Genomic DNA, 23,231 nt, shown 5'->3' with positions numbered 1-23,231 from the left:
GGGCCCCTGGGCCACCCGGGGGCGGCTGCGGGGCCGCCGGCGAGCACCTCCTTCCCCGCGGGCCCCGCCGCCCCGGGAGGGCGGGCCGCGCGGCGGGGGCGGGCGCCCGGTTATAAAAGCGGCGGCGGCGGCCCCGGAGCGCTGCGGTCTCGCCGGCACCATGCACGCTGCCCGCTGGCTGGGGCTGGCGCTGCTCTGCCTCTGCCGCCCCGCCGAGCCCTGGTACCGGCCGGCGGCCGGGCCCCGCCACTACTTGGTGGGCAGAGCCTCGGGGCTGCTCTCCGGGCTCCGCCGCTCCGACACCGGCGGCACCGCCGAGCCCGGCCCCGGTGCGCTGATGCCCGGCTCGGCCCGCCCGCCCGCACGGCTCCACGCCGCGGTGAGTACCGGGGCTGGCTCGGGGTACGGGGCACGGTGGGCGCTGTGGCTGCTCCCGCTCCCCACGGGATGCTGGGCACAGTTTGTGCTGGGACCGGGCACCCGGCCACGGGCACTGGGATGCGGCAGGTGCGGGGTCCTCTGGCTGCCGGGCACTGGGGCGCGGTGGGGGCACCTCGGCTCCCCCTGCCAGTGCTGTGTTGCCGGGGGACCCTGGTCCCTGTTGACGGTCTCCCCTGCAGGCGCTGTGCGTGACGGATGTGGCCCCCGAGCTGCGGAGCTGCCGGCTGCTGCCTGGAGCCGCCGGCGCTCTCCAGTGCAAGGCGGACGTGACCGTGTCCTTGGACCCTGTGGCGTGTGCGGATGCCTGAGCCGGCACTGGTGGCTCCGTGGTGACAATAAATGTGCTTGGATTGGCTCCATCGTGTCTGTTCTTGCAGGGGAGGGAGGTACTGTGGGATGGGGGGAGCCCACCTGGGTCTGGGGAGCTCGGGGCTGCTCAGCCGTCCCCTCCCTGCAGCTCCCTGAGCCCCGCAGAGCCTTGTCTGGGGCCAGAGCTGCCCCAGGTCAGGCCGGACAAAGCCGGGACCAGGCTGTGCCCTGGGCAGGACATCGCACTTGGGGCTCCGGAGATGCTCCAGGTGAGAGGGCAGTGACAGCCCAGTGGGGAGTGGGTGGGGGGCACCTGGCAGCAGGATCACAGCTGGAGCTGAGCATAGTCCCCAGCCGGTGGCTGCGTGGGGGCCCCTGGGTCCCCGGGGAGGTGGGCAACCCCATCCCATGTTTCCTCATGGGTATTGCAGTGGGGAGCCTGGTCAGCCGACTGAGCACTCACCACCTGCCTCTTGCCACCTGCTTCGGCTCAACCTCTGGGCTCCACCATGCCCCTGGGACCCACAACAGTGCCGGTGTGGCCCTGGCCTCACAGCCCCACTGCCCCCGGGCTCCTGTGAGCACCCATTCCCCCCCAGGTGCCGAGGCTGCTCAAACACCCATCAGGAAAGATCAGTCCGATCACAACCGGCAAATTGCCACCCCACTGGCAGCCCCAAGGGCCAGCCTGATGCCCATGGTGTGAGCTGCAGGGAGCAGCAGGAACGGATGGGGCTTTGCTGAGCAGTGGGTGACCACAGGCAGGGTGCTTCTGTCCCCATGTCCCCCAGCTGGGAAGGGCCCCGCTGACCCCCTGCGCTGCAGGAGACCCAGGCACAGCCCCCGCCTGGCACCGGGGCACCCAGGCTGTGCTCTGGCAGCAGAACATGCACTCAGTGACAAGAGTGGGGCAGCAGCAGCCCCCCCAATGCCAGCAGCTCCTGGGCAAGGGCACCCCCCCCCACCAGGCAGCTGGGGGAGGGGGGCTGCCTCCTCCCCAGGGGCGCAGCACCCAGTCTGGTCGCAGTCTCTGCCCCCATGAAGGTTGCCAGGGCCCTGCCTCACCTGGCAAGAGGCTCTTGCCTGCGGTGGACACCGTGCCCTTTATGAAAGGACCCCCCCCCCCTGCCAAGTGCCCCTGGCTGTGACACACTGCACCCCGCAGGACTTGGCACGCCTGCCCCGGGGTGCAGCATGGCCCCATTGAAGGCTGCCAGTGCCAGTGTCTTCCTAGGAAGCTTGGTGGGCACCAGGGCCACCAACCATCACAGGGGACACAGCCCGGCATCCCCGCCACAGCGGGGGTCAGCATGGCACCATAAGCCCCCACTGGAGCTGCCGCAGGGTGCCAGTGCCCACCACTAAGCTCAGCCCCGTCTCTAAAAATCCTGTGGGCACCTCAAGTGCGCCGGCATCTCACGACCGGCCGGGCAGCAGTGGCGTTGCCACGCGGGTGTCCCAGGTGCAGCCCTCCTACCGCCCGCAGCAGTAAGGTGCCAGCTCGGCACCAGCCACTGTCCCGGTGCTGAGCTCCCGCCTGGAGCCACCACGCTTGGGAAGCGGCTGCAGAGCCCCAGCCTTCCGTGCACAGTGGGACCAATGCGCTGCGAGGAGCTTGGTCCGGGCTTTGGCCAGGGTGGCAGTGGCCTACGGTGATGCTCCAGGGTCTGTTCATCCCATCACCCCTTTCCATGAATTGCTAACAGGGCCCTGGGGGACGAGCCCCAACCCCAGCCCTGCTCTGGGGGCCCTGCACCCCGGCAGGGTTTGGGCTGAAGCTGCCGGCTCCCCTTAGCAGGGTCATGGCTGCTCTTACAAGATTGAAGGCACCTGCTACAACTGTTCCAGTGAATTAGTTCCCATTAGAGAAACATCACACACTCGCTGCAACCTGCATCGCAAGGGAGGGGGGGCCTCCTCGGGCTGGGTGCAGGAACCAGAGTCCTGATCTCCTGTGCTTGGGTGGGGTTGGAAATAAACCCCCAAAAAACAAACCACAGAAAACAAGGAAAGTCACAAACTTGAAATTCATGCCTTTCCCCCCACCCCCATTTTAACTCCACGCTCATTTTTGCCTGTGGGACTCAGGCTGTCAGTAAACAGAAGCTTAGAAGAAGGGCCCAGAGGCACTTGGAGAAAGGAACATCATATGCAAAAGTTTTCAGAGTAAACTCAGAAACAGCTCTCAGAAGCCCCAAGGAACAGCAGCTCCACTGCGTGTCAGCTGAGCAGGCAAAGCTGACATTTCCACACAAATAAGTTATACCAGCAGGCAAGTACCCGTGCATGGTGACAGCAGAAATAAAGTACTTTTGTCATTTTTTAATAACAACAGTACCTGTTTGGGTCCCAGAGGCAGCTCATTTACATGCAGATGCTCAGCCCGGGGCACATGTGTCACCGTGGCCAAGTTGTTTGTTTTTAATGACAAACTCTTCTGCCGTCTCCGTGGGAGGGGGGCTGCATGCTGCAGAGGGGTTATTTGTGCACTCGGCAGCCGGCGGATCCCGGGAAAGGGCCGACAGCTCAGAGTCAACGACTGCTCCGGGGGCGAGGGGCGACTTTGCCAGCTCCGGGCGGCAGAGCTGACGTGCACCAAAGCAGCGGGGTTTCAGCAGGAGGGCGCACAGGGCAGTGACGCAGACTAGAGTGGAGCATCGGCTCTGCCCCAGCATGATGGGGTCCCAGCACGCATCCCCTGTACCCCACAGCGGGCAAAGCACTGGCCTGAGGCACTCTGCTCCAGGCCGGGACTCACCCCACTTCTCAGCCCACTCCCGCACCCCAACCGTGGCCGGGACAAGGACAGGGCTGAGCCCAATCTCACAGACCTTCAGGGCAGCTGGCGAAGACCTCAGTCCTGTTTTCTGCTGGGGTGTAGCTGAACCAGGGCACAGTCTGCAGCATGAGCCGGCCGGCACAGCCCACAGAACAGCCGGTTCCGTCAGGGGTGAATCCCCGACCTGCCCAACAGCTGCAGGAGCTGTTGCCTCTGGTCAGGGAGGGAAAAGCCCCAGTCCTGGCTGGAGAGCTGCAGCAGAGCAGCCTCTGCACAGCAGCAGAGGAGCAGCAGCAGCGAGGGCTTGCCTGGCCCCGCTGGGAGGGAGGTGTCCGTTCCCCAGACCCTGGGGAGCGTCTCCAGCCAGGCAGGGGTCACAGCAACAGGCTTTTCACCAGAGTCACCATCCCGCCGCCAGCCAGCAAGGCAAGACACGCATTACCTTCCCAGAGAGGAAGCACCTTCCTTCTTGCCAAAAAGGGCAGCAGAAGTTTGGGATCACTCACACACTCCCCAGGGCTGCCCTTTCCTCCCCTCCAGCTGCAGAACTGCCTACAGAGTATGGCCCCGCTGCTGGAGAAGAGCCCTTTCGCAGAGCGCCGGCACCCCAGGGAAGGGAAAGCCCAGAGAATGATGCGGAGCACAGCAACCAAGGCTGGGAGCGTCCAGGTCTCAGAAGCAGCTTTGGGGCTGTGTTGTGGTTTAACCCCAGCTGGCAACTAAGCCCCGCACAGCTGCTCACTCCCTCCCCCACAGTGGGATGGGGGAGAGAATTGGAAGGGTAAAAGTGAGCAAACTTGTGGGTTGAGATAAAGACAGTTTAATAGGTAAAGCAAAAGCCACACGCACAAGCAAAGCAAAGCAAGGAATTCATTCACCGCTTCCCATCGGCAGGCAGGTGTTCAGCCATCTCCAGGAAAGCAGGGCTCCATCACGCCTAATGGTGACTTGGGAAGACAAATGCCATCACTCCAAACATCCCCCTTTCCTTCTTCTTCCCCCAGCTTTATATACTGAGCATGATGTCATATGGTCTGGAATATCCCTTTGGCCAGTTGGGGTCAGCTGTCCCGGCTGTGTCCCCTCCCAACTTCTAGTGCCCCCCCAGCCTCCACACTGGTGGGGTGGGGTGAGAAGCAGAAAAGGCCTTGACTCTGCGTAAGCACTGCTCAGCAGTAACGAAAACATCCCTGTGTTATCAACACTGTTTGCAGCACAAATCCAAAACATAGCCTCATACTAGATACTGTGAAGAAAATAAACTCTACCCTAGCCAAAACCAGCACAGGCTGCAAGGGACAGCTGGGAGGAGCCCAGGACAAGCGGACACACTCCCAGCATCACCTGTGCTCAACACGGCACATGGATGGGACTGCTGTGCTTGCTGCAGGCACCCAAGGGGCTCCAGCTACATCAGGAGAGGACAGGAGGCTCCGAGTTCTCCAGTCCCTCCCTGTGCCCGGTGCTCAGCAGGCAGTGTTCCCACACAGGTGGGTGTCTTGGCTCATCACAGATGACACACTCATTACTGAAATGTCAATATGCGACCACAGGGTCTGGGATTAGCACCTACGCAACCGCGAGACCCCGAGCTCCACGGCTGATCCATCCCCACCACAGCTGCTTGCAGATGCTGCTTTGGCATTGCAATACACCGCAAGCCATCAGCACAATAGTTCAGGTCACCTCCACCTTCTATACCCACCATGGTTACGTGCCCGCCAAACTGCTGAGACACTCACCTTTCCAGTGCAAATTCTGCAATTTTGGAGTCCAGAAAGCATAAAAGCCCAGAACACAGCAAGACCCCTTCACACAGTCTAGCTCAGTTCTCTAGTGAATTCAGCAAAAAAACTCCTCTCACAGTGAGAACAAACAGCTTCTAGCCAGAGTGATCCCTAACCCCTGCGCCAGAACAAACCCAACATGCCCCAGAGCTCAGGCTGGGCTGCCCAAGGGCAACAAGCTCGTTCTCAGGCCACGGCAGCCCCTCCCCAGCTCCCATCAGAGCTGCAGGGAAAAAAGCTGCTGTAGAACAGAGTCTCCAGCCAGCAGCCTGGCCCCTTTCTGCTACCCAGGCTCAAGCCCCAAAGAGACCAACACACAACTCTTCAACATTTTATTAATGATCAGCAACAAAAGTTTACAACAGAGAGGACAACAGAACTGGCATGGAAGGACTGTCCAGCACAGTACAGGGAGCGGCCCAGGACACCCAGCACAGCACCCTGGAATGTAAGAGGCAGAAAGGGGCTCAGCCCAGCACCCATCCTCCTCAGGCCCTGCACCTCCCCCCAGGGGCACGCATGCTGCATGTCAGCCCTCAGAAAACAGCCGTGAAATTTCAGCTTACAAGGTCCTTCCCTTAGGTAACCCATCAGGCACAAGGTGGACTCTGGCAGCGGCAGCAAGCAGGGCGCTGAGCACGGTCTACATGCAATGCCAGGTCCTGCTGCCTCGAGACAGGAAGAGCCTTTGGCAAAAGCCCCCAGGGTTCCCATGCCTCGTGTGGAGAAATGCCTCAACCTGCTAGGGAAACCGCAGAACTGAGGGTCCCTGTGCCACCAGCCAAATGCCCCTCTCAGCAGCCGCCACACCGCTGCCCATTACTGGGGCAGCAAACGATTTGCTGGCACCAGTCACAGCGGAGAGAGGCTTTATCCCACTAAACCCAAAGTAGCTTTGGGCCTAGTATTCATGCAGAAGCAGCAGCTGAGAAGAGGCAGCACGGCAAACCCTAGAGCACAGGGCCTGTCGGCACCTCCAGCAGCCAGCACACTGATGGCCCAGTGTCCCTAACCAAAAGCTCGCAGGAGGAACTGCGGGTGCTGTGCCCCTTCCCCAGGGAGGCTGTTCTCACCAGTCTGTCCAGCAGCCCCTACCACCACCCGAAGGGCTGCTCTGGAATGGTCAGGACAGCCAAACCTGGAGGGGCAGAGGGGGCCTGGGTGGCTGCTCCATTTTCCTCCTGCTAAAAGCCAGAAATGGCAGAAGGTAAAAGCACATCAACATGTTAAAACATTAGTTATAATTAAAACTGTTTTTTTTTTTTTTTCCTTTTGTCAAACCTCCTCCTGGGAAAGGGGACGGGAGCTGATTAACGGAGGAAAAACTAGGCAGCAGGATCCCGACTCGTTAATTCTGCATAATTAGTGCAGGAGGAGCTAGGAGAGAAGAGGGTAGGACAGCACATCCTGCATGCCGGCAGCGGTGTCCCCGTTCAGGGGTCCCCTCTCGAAGAGCTGTCTGCTCCTCAAGAGGGTGAGACTGCGGCGCTCTGCGACCCACGCATTGGCTCTCTGCTGGCCTAGTGCTTCTCCTCTTCCAGTCTCTTCATGGCCTCCAACACAGCCAGCTCTTTTGCTTCCTTCTTCTGGTTCCTAGCTTCAAACTCCAGCCTGCATCAATCACAAAAAGCCATGAGATTCTCATCCCTCCGTATCTCGTGTAGACTAAAAGCACCTGGAGCAGGGTAGCACTGCCTTCTCCTACGCTGCTTTGCTCTGAGAGTACTCCAGAAACCTCACCAGTAACCCCCCCGACTCCTCTTCAAGAGCCAGCACCCAGAGCTTCCCACAACTGTTATCACTCCAAAGTCCCAGGCTCCCACACTGGTCAAACACTACTTACTTCTCCTTCTGCAGAAGACGCTGCTATTGCATGCTTGGTCTGTCCTGGGAGAGATGATTTAGTGCCATAATACTAAAATCAAATTTACCACTGATCTGAGCCAAGGTCACTGAAGGTGAAGGGCTCAGGCCTGAAAGAGCAAAGCTCTGAAAGAAGCAACATGCTTCTCTCCCCAAGAATACAGCAAGGAAACATTATCATTAATAGAGGAGGAAGAGGAAAAACAGTAAAACATGCTGTGAAGCACATTCTGACATACTAGAGTTTAGCTGGTCCTTTCCCTGTACAGTCCAGTCCATCCACATTCAAGCAGCCTGCCCAAGCTATGGAAGATGAAGGACCAGTTCACTGACTCTGTGCCTTTAGATAACCCCTTCTCTTCCTGTTTGATCCCATTAATTAGTCCTCAGACAAGGTGGACGGAGCAGTATGCAACAGAACTGGGAGATGAAGAAAGCCAACCTGTTCTTGATGATTCTTTGCACAATTAAATCTGTGGTGAGATTGCTGCCACTGTCCACCAGCTGGAAAATGCCACGTCTCTTCGGTTCCTGTAAACAAACACAGCAGACTCAGTGGTGAAAAAAAACACACAGGACCTCTGGGTTTACATGCTCAGTAGTGACAGCTGAGCAGAAGTCATGGCAGGTCTTATGGGCACTCAGCCAGGCACAACACAAAATGATGTCCTAGGAGGCAGAATAAATAACTGCTGAAAGCAAGGCTTCATGTATATGGGAGCTGAGCAAGGCTGCCCAGGACTGGCATAGAGCAAAGATTACAGGATTTCTCACTTTGCCATGAAGGCATCAGAAACAGGCAAAACAAAACAGTGACTAAAAGAATGGAGCTGTTGTGAATGATTTACAGGCTCTGCTCCAAGTAGCTACCCTCGGGGTGGATGAAAAACATCATCACCTGCCAAGGACTTGCTTGGGTAGCATCCTCTGCAATACAAATTCTCAGCTCAGGAACACAAACAAAGCCATGCTGTATCTATCAAACGCTGACAAAGAAGCACGGACGACAGCAGCTAGTAGCTTACCTCGTACGGATCAGAACCATCCTTATCTGGCACCACCTCAGTCATCCCATGACACACAAGTGTTACCTGGAGAAGGACACAAAGTCACTGACAAGATCCAAAAGATGACAGGGACTCTCCCTGCCACTGCACTCACTGCAGCATAGCCTGGAAATCAGCAAAGCCACCTGTCCTGTACCAGGCTTGGCAGTGCATCTGGAGCTTCCTGTAATCCTGCGGAGCAGGACCAGCTGTCTTCTACACCCCTGTGTTTTCCTGCACCACTTTAGCTCCCTAAGCACATCACACACCAACATCTTCATGTCCATCTATAGGCAAAGACTCTCACCCTGAAGTGATCCAGCAGATCAGCAGTGACAGCGTAGGGGGCTCCAATCACCACTTCCGAGACATACTAGAAAACAAACCAGGTAAAAGTCCAGATTTGGAAAAAAAAAAAACCAAACCAACAACTAAACAACAAACCAACCAACCACAAAACCTCAAACCAAAAAAACAAAACAGAGGCCAGCCTGCTTCCTAAACAGATTTGAGCAGGTCTTCTGGTTATAGAGTTAGGAGCTCAAAATAAGGGAACAGGAAAGTGGGTTTAGCAGCCACTGCTTGTCTCACAGCATCTTTTTGTTCCACGAAAGAATATGCTTTCTGGTAGTGCATATATAGCAAATCCAAAAGTTAATTGCTCAAGGCACACATTTCTGGGCCTCCCCACATTTCTTTCCCAGGAATTTTCTCCCCTGCTGCAGGCAGCAGAGAGTTTTCTACAAGAACATGGCTGTCTGCATACAGCAGAGCAGCACTCTGCAAGGTATCCTGCCTTTTCATGGCCCGTGGAACAGAGGTGGATGAGTTCAATAGCTCAGGTTAGCCAGGACGACACAGAAGCCTAGTGATTCCTCCTGAGAGCACACCAGCACCTCTGGCAGCCTAAAGGGATCAGTCTTGTCTTCACCTTCTCAGTGCACACCAAAGAACTCATGCAAGATTCTTGGCTACAGGTGAACACGACCCAGCTCCAGGTAACTTCTGGAACAGCACAGAGGCACCAATCCGACAGGCACTTACCCTACAGGCCAAGACACTGAGTGTTCTCTCATGGATGTTCATGATGGGATAGTTCTTCCCTTTGTAGCGATTTACTTCCTAAGGTAAAGCACCAGGCACAATTAGAAGAGAGACAAAGCAACGCCCTTTCCCTCTCACTTTTTCTCCAACATGAAAATCCTGTATTGGCCAATACATCCCTTTCTTGTCTTCCAGAGCATGACCTGCTTGTTTCAGAAAGAATAGGGGCCACGCTGCTCTGTCTTTGGATGTTATATACAGACCTGATCAAAGTGCAGCCCAGCAATAATGTAGGGTTTCTCTGCCAGCTGGTGAACCTTCTCCAGGAAATCCACATGCCCAATATCTGTAGACCTGTTTAAGGAATTGAAGCTAATGTGGAAAACAGGTAAGACAGTAACAGATGCACTGAAAGACCACAGTGGGAGACAGGAATCCCAAGGATTTTATTTTTGCGTTACTCGTTGCCTATGTCCTAAGAACAGTTGCCTCCTTCCTCCTCAGGCTCCACAGGTTCTGGGCAAAAGCCAGACATCTTTTCAGCTCCACCTCACATGGACTCAACTTTGCCTGTGTCCAGAACCTCTACCTGTTTCGGGTGTTCTGGGACAATGCCTCCATGACTGTCCCAGGGATGAAGCATCTGCTCCAGATGCCCTGTGCAGTCACTTGGTCTATGACAGACCGTCCTCAAGAGGGACTAGGGTGTGATCACTAGAGCATGGAAAGCATCCGTCTTCCTGAAATCCTCCAACAGCCACAAATCTCTCTAGAGAGGAACAATAGTTCCTTTCTCAGTGTCCTGTGACTAAGAAACTGCCAGTAACAACTCCTGCCTCCTCCCTCACATGCACATCTACAGAAAAGAAAAAAAAAGAAGAGGCAAATATCCTAGTCTGGTGCCTCAAAACATGAAAACATCAAACAAAGAGAACAACGCTACTTTCTTGACAAAATAGAGTCAAGGATACGGAACAGGTCAAAGGCTCCGGCCACATAGATGATAGTGTCTCCTGGCTGTGGCTCCTTCCCTGATGCAAACTGGATGATCTTCTGAGATGTCTGTAGGAACTGCGAGACGCCAGTCCAGGGACTGTGACCTTTTGGCCCCTGGGAAAATACATACCGCACACAATTCCTTTTCAGCCTTCAGGAGGGGGTTTGGACAACACACAGAATAGAGCTGCAGGCAATTTGCTAGCCTTAACTTGCTAGCAAGTATCACAACTCTTAGCTTGCACTTGCTACATTCCTGGCACCAAATACTTATGCAATCTCACAAATGCTGGTTTTGCTCTGTCAAACACAGTCTAAATCGTCCCCTCAACAGCCAGCTAAGGAGATGCCGAGAAACAAGCTCAGGAAGGAGGAAGGCAACAGGGCAGTCTCGGATTTCCAGGAGAGGCAAGGCTTACTAAGGGAGACAACACACAACCTACCTACGCTCTTCTCAAGCTTTAAGGCAGCCTACCCGTTCACCTGGCCGATGGCGTGCCAAGCCGGGAGGGGATCGCCCACAGCTCCAGCAAGGGCCAGGTCCCAGCGCCGGTGAAACCGAAGACGGAGCTTTGTCCCCGCCATGTGGCAGTTTTGGAAACAGCCACCGAGTCACCCGCTCCAGCACCGCTTCACTCCCCTAAAGCTAGTTGCTCTACAAGGCTTGAAAGAACCAAGACAACTCAGCCCAGACCAGGGCAAGCCATACAAACGGCAGCATGCAGAAGGGGGGCTCAGCTGACAGGGGACATGCAGGGTGCCTGGTGCCCAGGCATTCTCCCCAGATCCAAGCACCGGGAAACAGCCACGCTGGAGCAACAGGCCCTGTAAAGCCTGCTAAGAAAACCCAACATGGTGGGGAACAAAGAGGATGATTCGGCCTGGTCAGCAAGCCCCCTGTGAGTAAAAAAGACTTAAGCTGTAGGTCCAGGTGCTTGTTCATCAGGGACAAGCCAACACCCACAGAAAAAAAAAGGGGCTGATAGCTCTTTAGAGGTAGCTGGACACGGCAGCAGAGAACCCCAGGAGGACTGCTCTGCTACTTGAAGACCAGGCATGTGAAATCTGCAGTACAGCATGCTAGCTACATGCCTGCTACACAGACACTTCCCAGACCTAATGCAACACCTTTAAAAACAAGAGCACTAAAAGGAGCATTCACAGAGGCTGTCCCTAGGCTGGAACTGCAGGCACTTAGGTCCCAAAGGAAGCAGCAATAAAGAATTTACAAGCAAGCCAGAAAAACAGCAAAGGCTCAGTGGGTGCAGCAGTTCTATGTGCTGCGGAAGGACAGTTCACTCGCTGGCCCTGTGCGGCCACACCTGCCTACTTCACTGTCTACAGCAGCTACTTTATGGGGGCAGCAGACATTTACTGAAGTTACTACTAAATGTGGGGAAAAAAAAACCCTGCAACACAGGCCAGAAAGCACATTTGGAATCCTTCTCAGACAGGACAACAACCAGACGTCCATGACCAGAACTCACATTACCTTCCCAAAGTTGTCAGTGTGCTTCCGATAGTCTAGGTCCTCATCCTGAAGGGAGATAAAGAGTCAAAATGTTTAAGCACTCACATAGCTCATCCAACCAAGAACATGCTTGTGTGTCGCAGAAGTGCTGGGAAATCCAGGCTCAGACTGCACACCATTGATCCCTGGCACTGAATGCTGACAAACTGGTTAATATCTAAACCACAGTCGTGTCCCAGCATGAGTCAGATGAAACGTGTCCTTATCTGATCCCAGCCTGGCACCACACAGTGATGGTGGTTCTTGCCCAACCTGCAGACCTGATAAGATTGCACACCTACGTCCTCCCTCAACTACGCAAGCCCCTACCAGGACAGCATCCCTCCTTCTTCCAGAGACACTCCACTAGAGACAGGTTTAGATCTCTGCAGACAGCTTGTGGCACTGTGCCAGATCTTGGTGTGAACTTACATATTATGGCTAAGCCAATCTAACAGCTCACCACACTAGAAGGATCTCCCTCTACCCCCGAATTCTCTTGTGGGTCCCTTGCCTTGTCCCTGCTGTTACCTAGGTCCTTCCATTCACTGGATTGCTTGTTTACCAAGTCAGTTCAACTCATTAACCAACATAAAACTACTTCCTTTATTTTCCTTTGGTTAGGTTAGCTATCTACCAGGTAGTGTGCTGAAGAGACTCAAGAAAGGTCTGATAAGACTAGAGACAGCAGAAGGCAGAAGCATGCAGCTCAGTGGGAAGGAAGAGGACTTTCCAATTCTGGCAGCACTGGGCTGACAGACCAATGTGGCTGCACTATGTAGTTTCACCCCCGGAGAAGCCATAGGCTAGCCTGTAGTCCCCATAACATTCCTAAAGCCCACACCAATCATGAGGGATGGAACCTTTTATCCCCCCCCCACCCTTCCAAAGCAGCATGGGCTGAGATCACACTGTGATCTCAGACAGGCTTAAGCAAACACAAGCAGGTTGTTTTGCTGCCACTGCCCATAATCAGCTTTCCAGTTCTCTGTGCACCCAGGAGCCAGACCCAGGAGCTCTACTGCCACTTGGGACAGCAAAAGCAGAGAGGCAGCATATGTCCTGGACTCAAAACTCCCACCCAAAGCCCTCTCACTCACTATGTTGCTGTGGTGAGCCTTAGTCATGAGCAGCATGCGGCCAACGAGGTCAGTAGTGGACACACCTTGGGTGCGTTTGCATTCCCTGCAGGGAGACAAGCAAAGGATAAAGCAGAAGCCTCAGGAGCATATGCCTCTTTCTCTTCCCACCATTACCACAGGAACACCTGTGACACCTGATAAATCCAAACCAGGGGCCATCCTGAGAAAGTCTTCCTTCTACCTGCTCTTGATATAAAGCATAGCATTCATTTGCTGAGCCTCTGCATCTTCTTCACAGCACAGCAACTGCTCATATGAGGAAAACTTACCTTGCACAGACTTCCCAACAGAGCTAACTTCCCGTGAGGCTCCAAGGCCAGAACTAGCATCTGCCAGGAACAGGAAGGCCCCACCAGTTAGATGCTAGTCTGCGACACTTCCCAGAAGCCAAAATGGTGGGAGCAACTGAAGCTCTGACACGTTACAGCAAAATTAAAGCATGACCTGAAGATAGCTGTCTTTCATCTGACTTCCCTTTGGGGCACGAACTCCCAGAAACTCTGCCCAAAACAGGGTAAGAAGGTAAGCAACAACAGGTTACCTGTATCGCCCCGCTGTCTTCACTTCCTCATAGGTATCCTTGCCATCTATTGTTAAGGTGATGTCATCTGCAGAGAGAGAAAAGCCTCAGAACTGCGCCCCAAGCCTTCCTGCACAAAAGCTGTTTTAGAATGACAGCAGCCACAACTGAACAGGTCCAGCACATATGCCAGACTAGAACTTCTGCAATGGGTATCCCTGTGCATACACAGGGGATACATCCTGCATCCCATGGAAATGCCAGGGGTTTGCAAGACTACCCTATCTGTGGAGACAAGCATATTCCTGGATGCTAAACACCATTAGCTATCTGGTCCACTGTTTTTTAGATAGTCCAGAAGATCTGAGCCTGTTGCCCTTGCGGTGAATTCAGCAGCAGGCACGACTGAATTATTGTCTGAATGACAATCAACAGCTACCATCGGTCTCAGTGTTAAAAAGCACCTTAACCTTAACTTCTCTAGGACTGGTTTTAGCCATTGAGTTCATGTTACAACTTCTTCAGTCGATTAAACAGTCCTCCAACAGCCAGTTCTACCCCGCAGTGATGGCACTTCTACAGTGACATCAAGCTACCCTTTTACAGAGTTAATTCCTGTTCATCTTTGGCATGGTTCCCAACTCTACAAAAACACCTTTCACCTACTTTTAGTGATAGTATAAAATCTTCACAAGTGAAAACCTAAGCTGGCTTTCGTTTGGCAAAACAGCCAGTTTACAGTGCAGGTGCTGGCAGCTCACAAGTGCTCTCTCTCACACAGTGGGGTAGCATGCTCCGGGCAGCAGAGTTGTTCTTCTAAAATCCCACACCCTCACCTCAGGGCACAGGAGAAGAGACCATACTGCAAGCAGAGCTCTGCATGCCAGGAGAGGGAGAAACAGTGGGTTTGCTGCCTGTCACCTTCCCAGTTAAGCTCGGCTATTTCAAAACTTACCTTTTGCATAAACACAACCTGGCAAAACTGCAGCGTGCAAGGGTATTATTCAGGTAGGAGTGCTGAATGATTTGGCAAAGGGGATAAATACAGGGCAACTGGAGCAAAGGCCACGAGTGCTCCTCTGTTGCCATAATCCCTCACCAAGTCTAGTAAGGGGTCACGTACCCCAAACACATTCAGGGCAGGCAAGTTAACAAGGAATTTGATAATCACCCTGTCCATGTGAAAAAACATATCTATCTTACAGAAGATTAATAATTTATTTACATTTAATGAAATACTTGGCTTATCGATAGCAGGTGGCTGGGATCAGATGAGGAAGGATACATGAAATGAGTGCAAAGGCTACTCCTGATTAAACTAACAAAATACCTTCAGAGGGGTAGGGAGGAGGTGCTGAGGCTGAATGAACACAAGAAGCAGTTCCAGGAAGGGACAGAGTACAAAAGCAAGAATGTTTCCTCAGAACACTGGTTCTCTTCAGTGACTGTAAACTGAAAAGTGTTCATAATAAGAACTAGGTCTCTGACCACACGGTCAGCTAAGCCCTTGAACAGCTTATTAGCTGGATGAAGAGAGAAGCAGCTTTTCAGATCTGATCTCATCCCAGTATAAGTAGATATAAACATGATTGTATTTCTGCACACTTACCTTTTGAACAGCTTTTTCCATGTTTAAGTTTTGTAAATTACTTTCCCCTATGCACAAATTTCTGCTGGTGCTAAGGGCAACCTCAGGATAATCGTCAGACAACGCCTTTCACCTCTGTAAGTGAAAGGGATGCTTAAAACCAAGGGATCTGCCCACCCTTAGGGTGCCTAGCACACAGACGTATTTCTCCAGAATACCAGAACAGGAGTAGCCATACCGCCCAGTGCAGCTGTTGGTAAGGCAGACCTCTGTACGCAAGGTATCCCCTGATGGCCAGCACTGGCCAGAACGTTCCTCACTTTGCAGCAGGGAAACCAAGAGCACGCAAGCCCTGGAGGGCCTGCGTTAATACAACTGTCGCCTCAGTATACCACTCACCACCATGCACACAGAAGTCGCAGTTATATTTGTCCAGGGTTTCCAGTGTGGTGACATAGGGAGCTCCTGGAGCAATCTCATCCACCCACTTGATGGCTTGCACCATTTTGTACCTCTCCTCCTGTGTAAAGACAGGGGGGCCCTTGTGCTTGGCAATCTCCTCTGGGCGAGAAACAGAAAAACCCAGTTAGAAGCATGTACTACAGCTACGAAGACTCTCACCTACAGGAGCCTCTTCACTGCGGGCTTATACTCAGCTTGGAATTGGTTTGTGGTAGAGAAGGAAGCCCCAGCTAGATCAGAAAAGATTTTAATTTAGTTGCATTTCCTAAGTGCATAACAAAGGCCCTGGAAGTCACTCGGAAGGCAGAAGGTCTCAGTGCCTCCCTGTACCCAGATATGTCCTGCTGGGGGGACTACCTGGGCTTCCTGGCAGCCCCCGAGGGGAAATTTCCCTTTTAAACAACAGCTTCATGCTAGAAAATATGTCTCCATAAACCCATTTAAAATCCATCTTCACACGCAAGAACTAGTTCCTAGCACTTAACTTCCAGATGGGCTTGAAAACGAGTTTTTTTCCACACAGTAATTTGTTTTGGAATATCAGTTCTGCCGTTTGCACCCAGCAAAACCAGACTGATTTTCAAGTGGTCCAACTGTTTTCACAGCACAGAATAAAGCTCACCCCTCAAACGAAGCCTGCAAGCTCTGAACTACCTAAACCTCGCTCTGGAAAGCATGAAAGGGGTAACTCCACTCCCTTACCCAGGGAAGACACTTTTCTTTTGGAGACTGCTGCTGCTCCTTGCGGAGACGCAGGAAGAAGCCTGCTTTGTATCAGAGTATCTCCGTTCTCTCGGGGCTAACGTTGCTGGGCGATTCTAGAGGCAGCACGAGGTGAAAAGCTGAGAAAGCCTCTTACCATCTGTGTGGACTCCAACAATCAGATAATCTCCCATGGCCCGAGCCTGGCGTAGCTGGTTCGAGTGGCCATAGTGCACCATGTCATAGCTAGAAAGACAACGGCCCCGGTTCAGTCTGGGGACACAAGGATGCACTGTGCCAGGAAGGTGCAGGAGGTGACCTTCCCCACGGGCTCAAAGGTTTACAGTCCCTCCGCTATCTCTGACCGGGCAGGACCACCGCCTTCGCAGCCGGCTCGTCGGGGGCGGGCGGCAGCACCCCGGCACGCCGCAGCAAGCCTTGCCCCAGCCGCGGCCGGAGAGCGGGGTGCCGGTCCCCCCCTTCTCCGGGGCCGGACGGCAGCGCTGTCCCCAAGGCCGGCCCCGGCCGCAGCCCCGGCCGCTCGGGACAGCCGCGCCGGGGCCCGTGCGGCGGCGGCGGCTGCTGAGCCCCGGGGGCGCTCCCGGCGGCGGAGCGGTCGCGTCCCGCTGCCGCACGCACCGGGGCGAGGCGGCGGCTCCGCGGGGAGGGACCTGCCCCGGGGCCCGGCCCGCCGCCGAGCCCGGCCGCGCCGCGGTCACAGAGGAACCGGAGGCACCAGCGCAGCCAAACACCGTTTATTTCTCCGGGCGCCGCCCCGCGCCAGCCCGCCCGCCCCACTCACCATCCGTCGCACCAGACGCGCACGGGCCGCTGCGCCGCCGCGCCGCCCGCCGCCGGGCCACCGCCGCCCGCCGCCCCGTTGCGCAGCATGGCCGCGCTGTCACCGGCGGCGCCGCCCGCCCGCCCGCAGCCGAGCGAGCGGGGCCGCCGCCGCCCGCCCCGCCCCGCGCCCGCCCCCGCCGCCATCTTGGGGCGCGTCCCCGCCCGCCCTCAGTTGCTCTTCCTCCGCCGGGCGCCCTTGGCGCAGCCGCGGCCCAGCCAGCCGCCGGGGCGGGCGGGCGGCGGCGGCTCCTCCTCCTCCTCCTCCTCGTCCTCCCGCGGCGGCTCGGCCCCCGGCGGCGGCGGGGGCGGCGGCTCGGCGCCCTGCGGCGGGGCCACCGGCTTCCGCGAGTGCGTGCCTTCCTCCCCGGGGCGCAGCGGCTCGGCCAGCGCGAAGATGGGGTCCCGCGCCCTGCGGAGACAGGGCGAGCGTGGGGGGGGGGGCGCTGCCGGGCGGCCCCGGGGCCGGGCGGCCCCCGGGGCGCGGCCGCCGGGCAGGGCCCCGGTCCGCTCACCGGTCGTAGCGCGGGATCTCCAGCCCCAGCTCCGCCATCAGCAGCCGCATGACGTCGTCGCAGCGGCCGTGCAGCTTCAGGGCGGCCAGGTCGTCCTTCGGGGTCCACTGCGGGAGCGAGACCAGACCCGCGGCTGCAGGTGTCTCCCCGTGGGCAGGCCGGGCTCCCTGCCCCCGGGGTCCGGCGCGCCGCCGGGCAGCGAGGCTCGCCGCACGCCGGCAGCCGTCGGGCCCAAACCCTTCCAACCCAGTGCAAAAGGCTCTCACCTGCAGGTTCACGATATACAGCTTTGGACGACGAGTGGGCGGCTTGCTCATGCACCAAAGACGCGGGTATTTTTTCAAAACCTGCCACAAAAGAGAGATTTTCAGTACAGCCAAAGGCACGTGTAACTGCAAACCGTATCAGCGAGAGGAAAAGGAATGTATTACCAGGAGGGGAAAGAGGGAGGAAGAGAGACTATCACAGATGGTGGGCGAATCCTGACACCAGAGTTTACAGTTGTCTGTTTGGGAGGAGACTGCTCAGCACCAAGGTGTATCACCAAGAGGGAATGCTGCTAACAGTCTTCACCGAGTCTCTAAAGTTACCTTTAAGCTGGAACCCAGACAAAGAATCACATCTGCTTTGCTCGCAGCTTCTGTTGCTGCTTCCCAGTTCAGGGGCTGTCTCAACGTCCCCTTCTCCCCAAAGTGGACGATTGTATCTCTCAACTGTGCCCCACACTTGTGGCACATCCTGCCAGTGTGATGCCTGTGCAAGGCTGTGCGCTCCGTCACATCAAATACTCGCACGTACTCTCTGTTGGGTATACAGGAAGTGCAGACCTGGTGCAGGACGAAAGCAAAAAAACCATTACATCACTGGCATCTAGCTCGTGAAAGGCCAGGAGCCAGCCACTTCTCTCAGAAGAAAAGCACTTATGGGGGACAATAAATTGGAAGCAGTAGAAGGGATCATCTGGGATCAGACGCTAAGTTGGAAGAGTTTGGAAAACCTCAGCTAACAAGTGGAGCTACAGGGAGCCTGTTGCCTATGCGGTAGGAGGGATTTCAGAGAAGGTCTGAGGAAGAGTAGTCAAGCAGAAGGCTCTAGCAAGGACAGAGAAAAAGCTACAGAGTTGTACAGAACACTGTTTTGGTGCTTGCTAACTAGTTCACACGCCCCAAACCCGATGGCCTGAAGATACGAACTAAGCAGAGGCTAGCCCCTGTACTAATTCTTCTGGAGCTACTGGCAGACAAATAGTTTACATTATCTTCTTGGGAGGCCACTAGACAGTAACTTTATCCTGTTCTGGCCACTCACCTCTATGTACATGTTGCCATGAAGCTCAGATATTGCTGCTCGGGGTAACCCACTCCGCAGGTGCAGCCCGTCACAGTTTTGAGACACCACATGCTGCACCTTGAAGAGAACAGAAGGCTGAGCTAACACACACGCAGGAGACTGAAAGTATTACTCAAATGCAGGTGATGCGTATGTCTCCATACGCACCAAATAACCCCATACATCAGAGCAGAACCAAGAGAAGAAAAGCGTGGAGAACAGGCCTTTATGAAAGCTAAATGAAAAGACCCCTCCTGCTAAACAGAGGTCTGCTAGGTCTGGCTGCCTTTGTGGCCAGGTCCCCAGACCAGCCTCACCAGGAGGCAAATACAACTTATTAAAATAAAGGCACCCAGGGAAAAACCACTAGAGCTACAGTCTGGAGCTAGCCTAATGAAGACTCAGCTGTATGTCAGCACAGATGCTTTTTCCTACATGGATTGTATAGCCACCCAAGTGAAAACAGTAGTTAGGCAATCTCATGAAAAGCTTTTTTTTCCCCCCTGTTGGGTTTTATTTATCATACTTAGACAGAGGAACACAAGTGAGGCGCGGAAAAAATATCGTACCAGGTTGTGCTTGTGTAGGCAGGCAATGCTCATATGGGTGAGTGTGGGCTCTGCCTCACTCAGATCTGTAGCCCTGACAAGAAGCAAGAAGAAGAAGAAAAAAAAAAAAGTTGGAATTGCCATTAATCTCTCTTTCAGTATCAGCTTTCTGCTACACAGCTCAGAATTTGTCTCCTTACCTGATGGTCCTGCCCTTCTGCAGCAATGTCCATATGCCATTAGGGCCTCTGTAGTCTGGGATTGAAGCTGCCTGTGTTATTGGGAGAGAAAAAACAAGGCCTGACGGGAAGGTTCACACCTCTTGTCCACAAACACTTCAACCTGGTCTCAGCCAGGACAACCCGATACACCTCATTCACGGGTGCTTTTTCATGCACTTCAAGTTTTCTGGCACAGTGGTTCCTCCTAATCGCAGGAAAAAACTTTTCATATGTTCTCTCTCTCTCTAGTATCTCTGCTCCTACCTTGCAGCTCTCATTTTCACCTCCAGTATATATTTTCTCCAATTTTACCATTATGGAATCCCTCCAGAACTCTTTTTGACCCTTGGTACTTCCCATTTCCCTACACAGAACCCAATTCTTGAACCTTTCCTTATTTTCACTAGACCCTGATTTCTGGTACCTTGCACTCAGCATTCGTTAGCAAAAATACTTGTGACATTAGCACTCATACACCCTGCCCAGAATCATGCTCCGTATCAGCTGAGACTGTAGAAAAGGTAAAGAAAAACAAGGTTCCCATCTCAGAGTTCAGACAAAGGTGACATATATCACATTAGAGGAGGCAGAACCAGATTTCCACTTTCCCAAAGGCCACTGAAACTAAACATTTCTTAAACTGTCATTTGTAAGTTCTGATAACCACCAGCTACTCCTAGTTGTCCATTAACGCAGACAACATTAATTAGCTAACTTGTTTTTAGGTTTTACACCAAAAGTAGCTGAAGAGACTTGAATGAAGTAAGACTAGCAATATTCTCATTTAAGAAGCACGATCTTCACATGGTCACAGAGGTGATGCAGCCTTGGAATCTCTTGGGCAGCAGGTGCAACCCCAAGACGCAAACTAGCAAACGTCATGGTCACGTTTGCAGCGCAGCAGCATTAACATAGCATCCCAGACTCGTAACGCACATCACACAGTCATTTAGAAACCACAAAAATAGTCCAAACACCACCACGACACTCCGGAAGGAGCTCCCACAGCTCCAGCCACTCACCCCCAAAGAATCCTACCGTACTGATCCCGGCTCCTGTATAGATGACAAGGTGCTTGGCATTCCGGACAGCAGCAGCCAGCTCAGTAACCTTTCTCTTTAACTCCTCTGGTTCGTCACATACCTAGAAAACACAACTGAGCAAGTTCACGTTTCTGAGACACAGTGCATCACTGAATCAGAAGGAATGGGGAGCTCCCTGGAGGTTTAATACGAGCGTAGCCTAGCCAGAGAAAGCAACACAAACGTTATCAGAAGTGGTTTCTAAATAAAAATGGCTCGTGGGTGTTGTCCACGGCAGATCAAGGGAAGAAGCCTCCTGGACAGCAGCACATGCAGATCCTTCCTCCCAAGAGACATGCCCACACAGCGCGCACGCACAAAATGGCGAGCACTTGGAAAGCACAGGGATCTGGCAAGCCGCTGAAGGGAACAAGACTGATGCGGAGACAAACCCAAGGCAGACGCCGGAGGCCACAACCTCGGGGGCCAGAGACCTTCCCGGTAACGCGGCACAGCCGCCGAGGCCTGCCGCAGCTCCAGAGCTCCCCCCGCAGCGGCCAGCCCGGCGACCTCACCCCCCGCCCCCGAGCGCAGGGCAGCTCTCCCGGGCCGCGGCCGGCTCCCCTCCCCACAACCACCGAGCGGCGGCTCCGGGGAGGCGACGCGCCGCCGGGCCGGGTCCGCCATCCCGCAGGCCGGGGCCGAGCCCCCCCGCTCCCCCGGGACGCCCACCTCCTCCTGCCGCCGGCGCAGCCGTTCGCGCCGCTTGCGGCGCCGCTCCAGCTCCCGGACGATGTCCTCGCTCTCGCTCAGCACCTGGCACTCCTCGGGGCTCCGCTCCGCCGGCGGCTTCCTCCAGATGCGGGACACCTGCCCGGTACACGCGGGTGGTCACGGCGGCTCGCGGCGGCGGGGCGGGCCGGGCCGGGCCGGGCCGTACCGTACCTGTCTCCGCCGGTCCCGCTGCTCCTCCTGCTGCAGGATCTCGGCGCGCGCCGCCGCCTTCCGCTCCGAGCGGCTCAGGCTGCTGCCGGCCGCCATCGACCCGGAAGCGCCCCGCTTCCGCTGCCGGGCGCCCCGCCGCGGCGCCGCTTCCGCCAACCGGCGCGAGCGGCCGAGCGCCACTTCCGCCGCCGCCGCCCCCCCGGGTGCAGCAGCGCCCCCCCGCGCCGCGGCGGACCGCGCCCCAAGGAAGCGCCAGGCGGCGGCTGTTTGAAAGCGGTTTATTGTCACGTACAAAACAGCGGCGGCCGCGGCCGGACACTATGTACAGCAATAAATAACGCCCGCCCGGCCCGCCGCCCCGGGCAATAACTTAGCAATAAATACCGCCGAACGCCACGCCCCGCCCCCGGAGCCCCGGGCCGGGCCCCGCAGCGCGGCGGGCCCCCGCCGCCAGCAGCCCGAGGGCCGGGCGGGGGCAGGAGGGGGTCCCTGCGGCCAGCCGCCCGCCCCGGCCCCGCTCTCTGCGGAGGGCGATGCCCGCCGAGGCCGAGCAGGGCGGGAGTTAACTTTACACAATTCACCACAAGATACACAAATCCCCGGGGGGCGGCGGCGCGGGGGGGGTCACCCCGGGGGCTCGCTTTGCGGGCGGGGGGGGGGGGGTCAGCCCCCCCCCCCCCCCCCCCGACCACCGCGGTAACGGCACCGGGAAAAGGAGAAAGAAAACACGACACCCTTCACAGCAGGAAACCAAACGGACGAGCACCTCAGGAACAAGAACTGTCACACTCCAGAACGCTATATACGAGAGAGAGGTCAGCGTGACGGCTCGGGGCAGGGGTCGCCTGGCACGGGCAGAGGAAGCCAGCTGGCGGGGGACCGGGTCCCCCGGAGCAGGACGGGAGACTCCGTGGACACTGCAGAAATAACGTCACTCGGGGCCCAACGCTTCACTGAGAACAAAACCAAAACCAACGCGCTAGCATAGGGAAGCAGCACTCGGGAGGGGACCACGTCCCCGCCGACATCCAGCCCAGCACCCGCAGAGCTCGTTTACACACAGGCGCCCTTCAGCCATGGCTTTGCACCCGCTCCCCCCTACACGACGGACGGACCCGTCCTCATCGAACGCGCTCGGCCACTCGGAGCAGGCTGGGGCCGCGAGCTAGCAAGCGCAGCACAGGGGAGGAGAAAGGAGAGCGTTAACATCTGGCGGAGTCAGCGCTGCCACCTGCTCTGTCCTCCTGACTCACGGTCTCACTCCAGAGCTGCACAGTCTCCTACTGGCAACAGCATGGCTGCCACCCGGCCGGCAGGGAAGGACCCGGACGTTTCCTTGCTGCAGAGTACGACGGAAGCGAGTTCACCATGGCTGCAGGATTGCCCGTCATCGTCTGCTCTGTTGACGGGGCTCTCCTCACACCACAGCCTCCAGCCCCTGGAGCTCAGTTCCTAACCAGCCCCATACACAAAACCTTGGCTGCTCACCCTGCTGAGGTCAGGCCTCCGGCTGGGTTCAGAATGGTGCTCTAGCCAGGTTTGATCTCAGGCTGGCGCCAGGAGGGACAGGGTTGGGACTGACACCCCAGGCCAACTGGAGGGCTCTGTGTTTTGGAACACCT

General features: G+C 55.9%; 3 protein-coding genes across 6 annotated transcripts; 1 reads left to right on the top strand and 2 right to left on the bottom strand.

Moving 5' to 3' along the window:
* The first annotated feature begins 11 nt into the window (after positions 1–11).
* On the top strand, positions 12–796 carry NPB (neuropeptide B). The gene is made up of 2 exons (XM_052808646.1): positions 12–379; positions 621–796. Exons 1-2 carry the CDS (start codon positions 161–163, stop codon positions 747–749), a joined length of 348 nt encoding a protein of 115 aa, XP_052664606.1. The 5' UTR covers positions 12–160; the 3' UTR covers positions 750–796.
* A 4,838-nt stretch (positions 797–5,634) lies between these two features.
* Positions 5,635–17,127, bottom strand: PCYT2 (phosphate cytidylyltransferase 2, ethanolamine). Of its 4 annotated transcripts, XM_052806986.1 has the most exons (13): positions 16,992–17,127; positions 16,347–16,435; positions 15,425–15,586; positions 13,459–13,525; positions 12,876–12,960; positions 11,758–11,802; positions 10,241–10,379; positions 9,533–9,615; positions 9,270–9,347; positions 8,533–8,598; positions 8,205–8,270; positions 7,622–7,710; positions 5,635–6,927 (listed from the first exon to the last, which is right to left on the bottom strand). In XM_052806986.1, the coding sequence occupies exons 1-13, from the start codon at positions 17,078–17,080 to the stop codon at positions 6,837–6,839; spliced, it is 1,149 nt and encodes a 382-aa protein (XP_052662946.1). In that variant the 5' UTR covers positions 17,081–17,127; the 3' UTR covers positions 5,635–6,836. The 4 variants fall into 4 exon arrangements, with proteins under 4 accessions (XP_052662946.1, XP_052662947.1, XP_052662949.1 ...); XM_052806987.1 differs by lacking the exon at positions 11,758–11,802; XM_052806989.1 differs by lacking the exon at positions 16,347–16,435 and having other exon boundaries at positions 16,992–17,097.
* Positions 17,128–17,140: 13 nt separating this feature from the next.
* SIRT7 (sirtuin 7) lies at positions 17,141–21,779 on the bottom strand. Its single transcript, XM_052806985.1, has 10 exons — positions 21,610–21,779; positions 21,397–21,534; positions 20,681–20,785; positions 19,622–19,692; positions 19,443–19,515; positions 18,853–18,951; positions 18,135–18,371; positions 17,811–17,891; positions 17,545–17,651; positions 17,141–17,441 (listed from the first exon to the last, which is right to left on the bottom strand). Exons 1-10 carry the CDS (start codon positions 21,703–21,705, stop codon positions 17,201–17,203), a joined length of 1,248 nt encoding a protein of 415 aa, XP_052662945.1. The 5' UTR covers positions 21,706–21,779; the 3' UTR covers positions 17,141–17,200.
* Between the last annotated feature and the right edge of the window lie 1,452 nt (positions 21,780–23,231).

This window comes from Harpia harpyja, chromosome 14, assembly GCF_026419915.1.
Source record: "Harpia harpyja isolate bHarHar1 chromosome 14, bHarHar1 primary haplotype, whole genome shotgun sequence".
Classification (NCBI taxonomy): domain Eukaryota; kingdom Metazoa; phylum Chordata; class Aves; order Accipitriformes; family Accipitridae; genus Harpia; species Harpia harpyja.
This window is presented reverse-complemented; position numbering and strand designations above follow the sequence as displayed.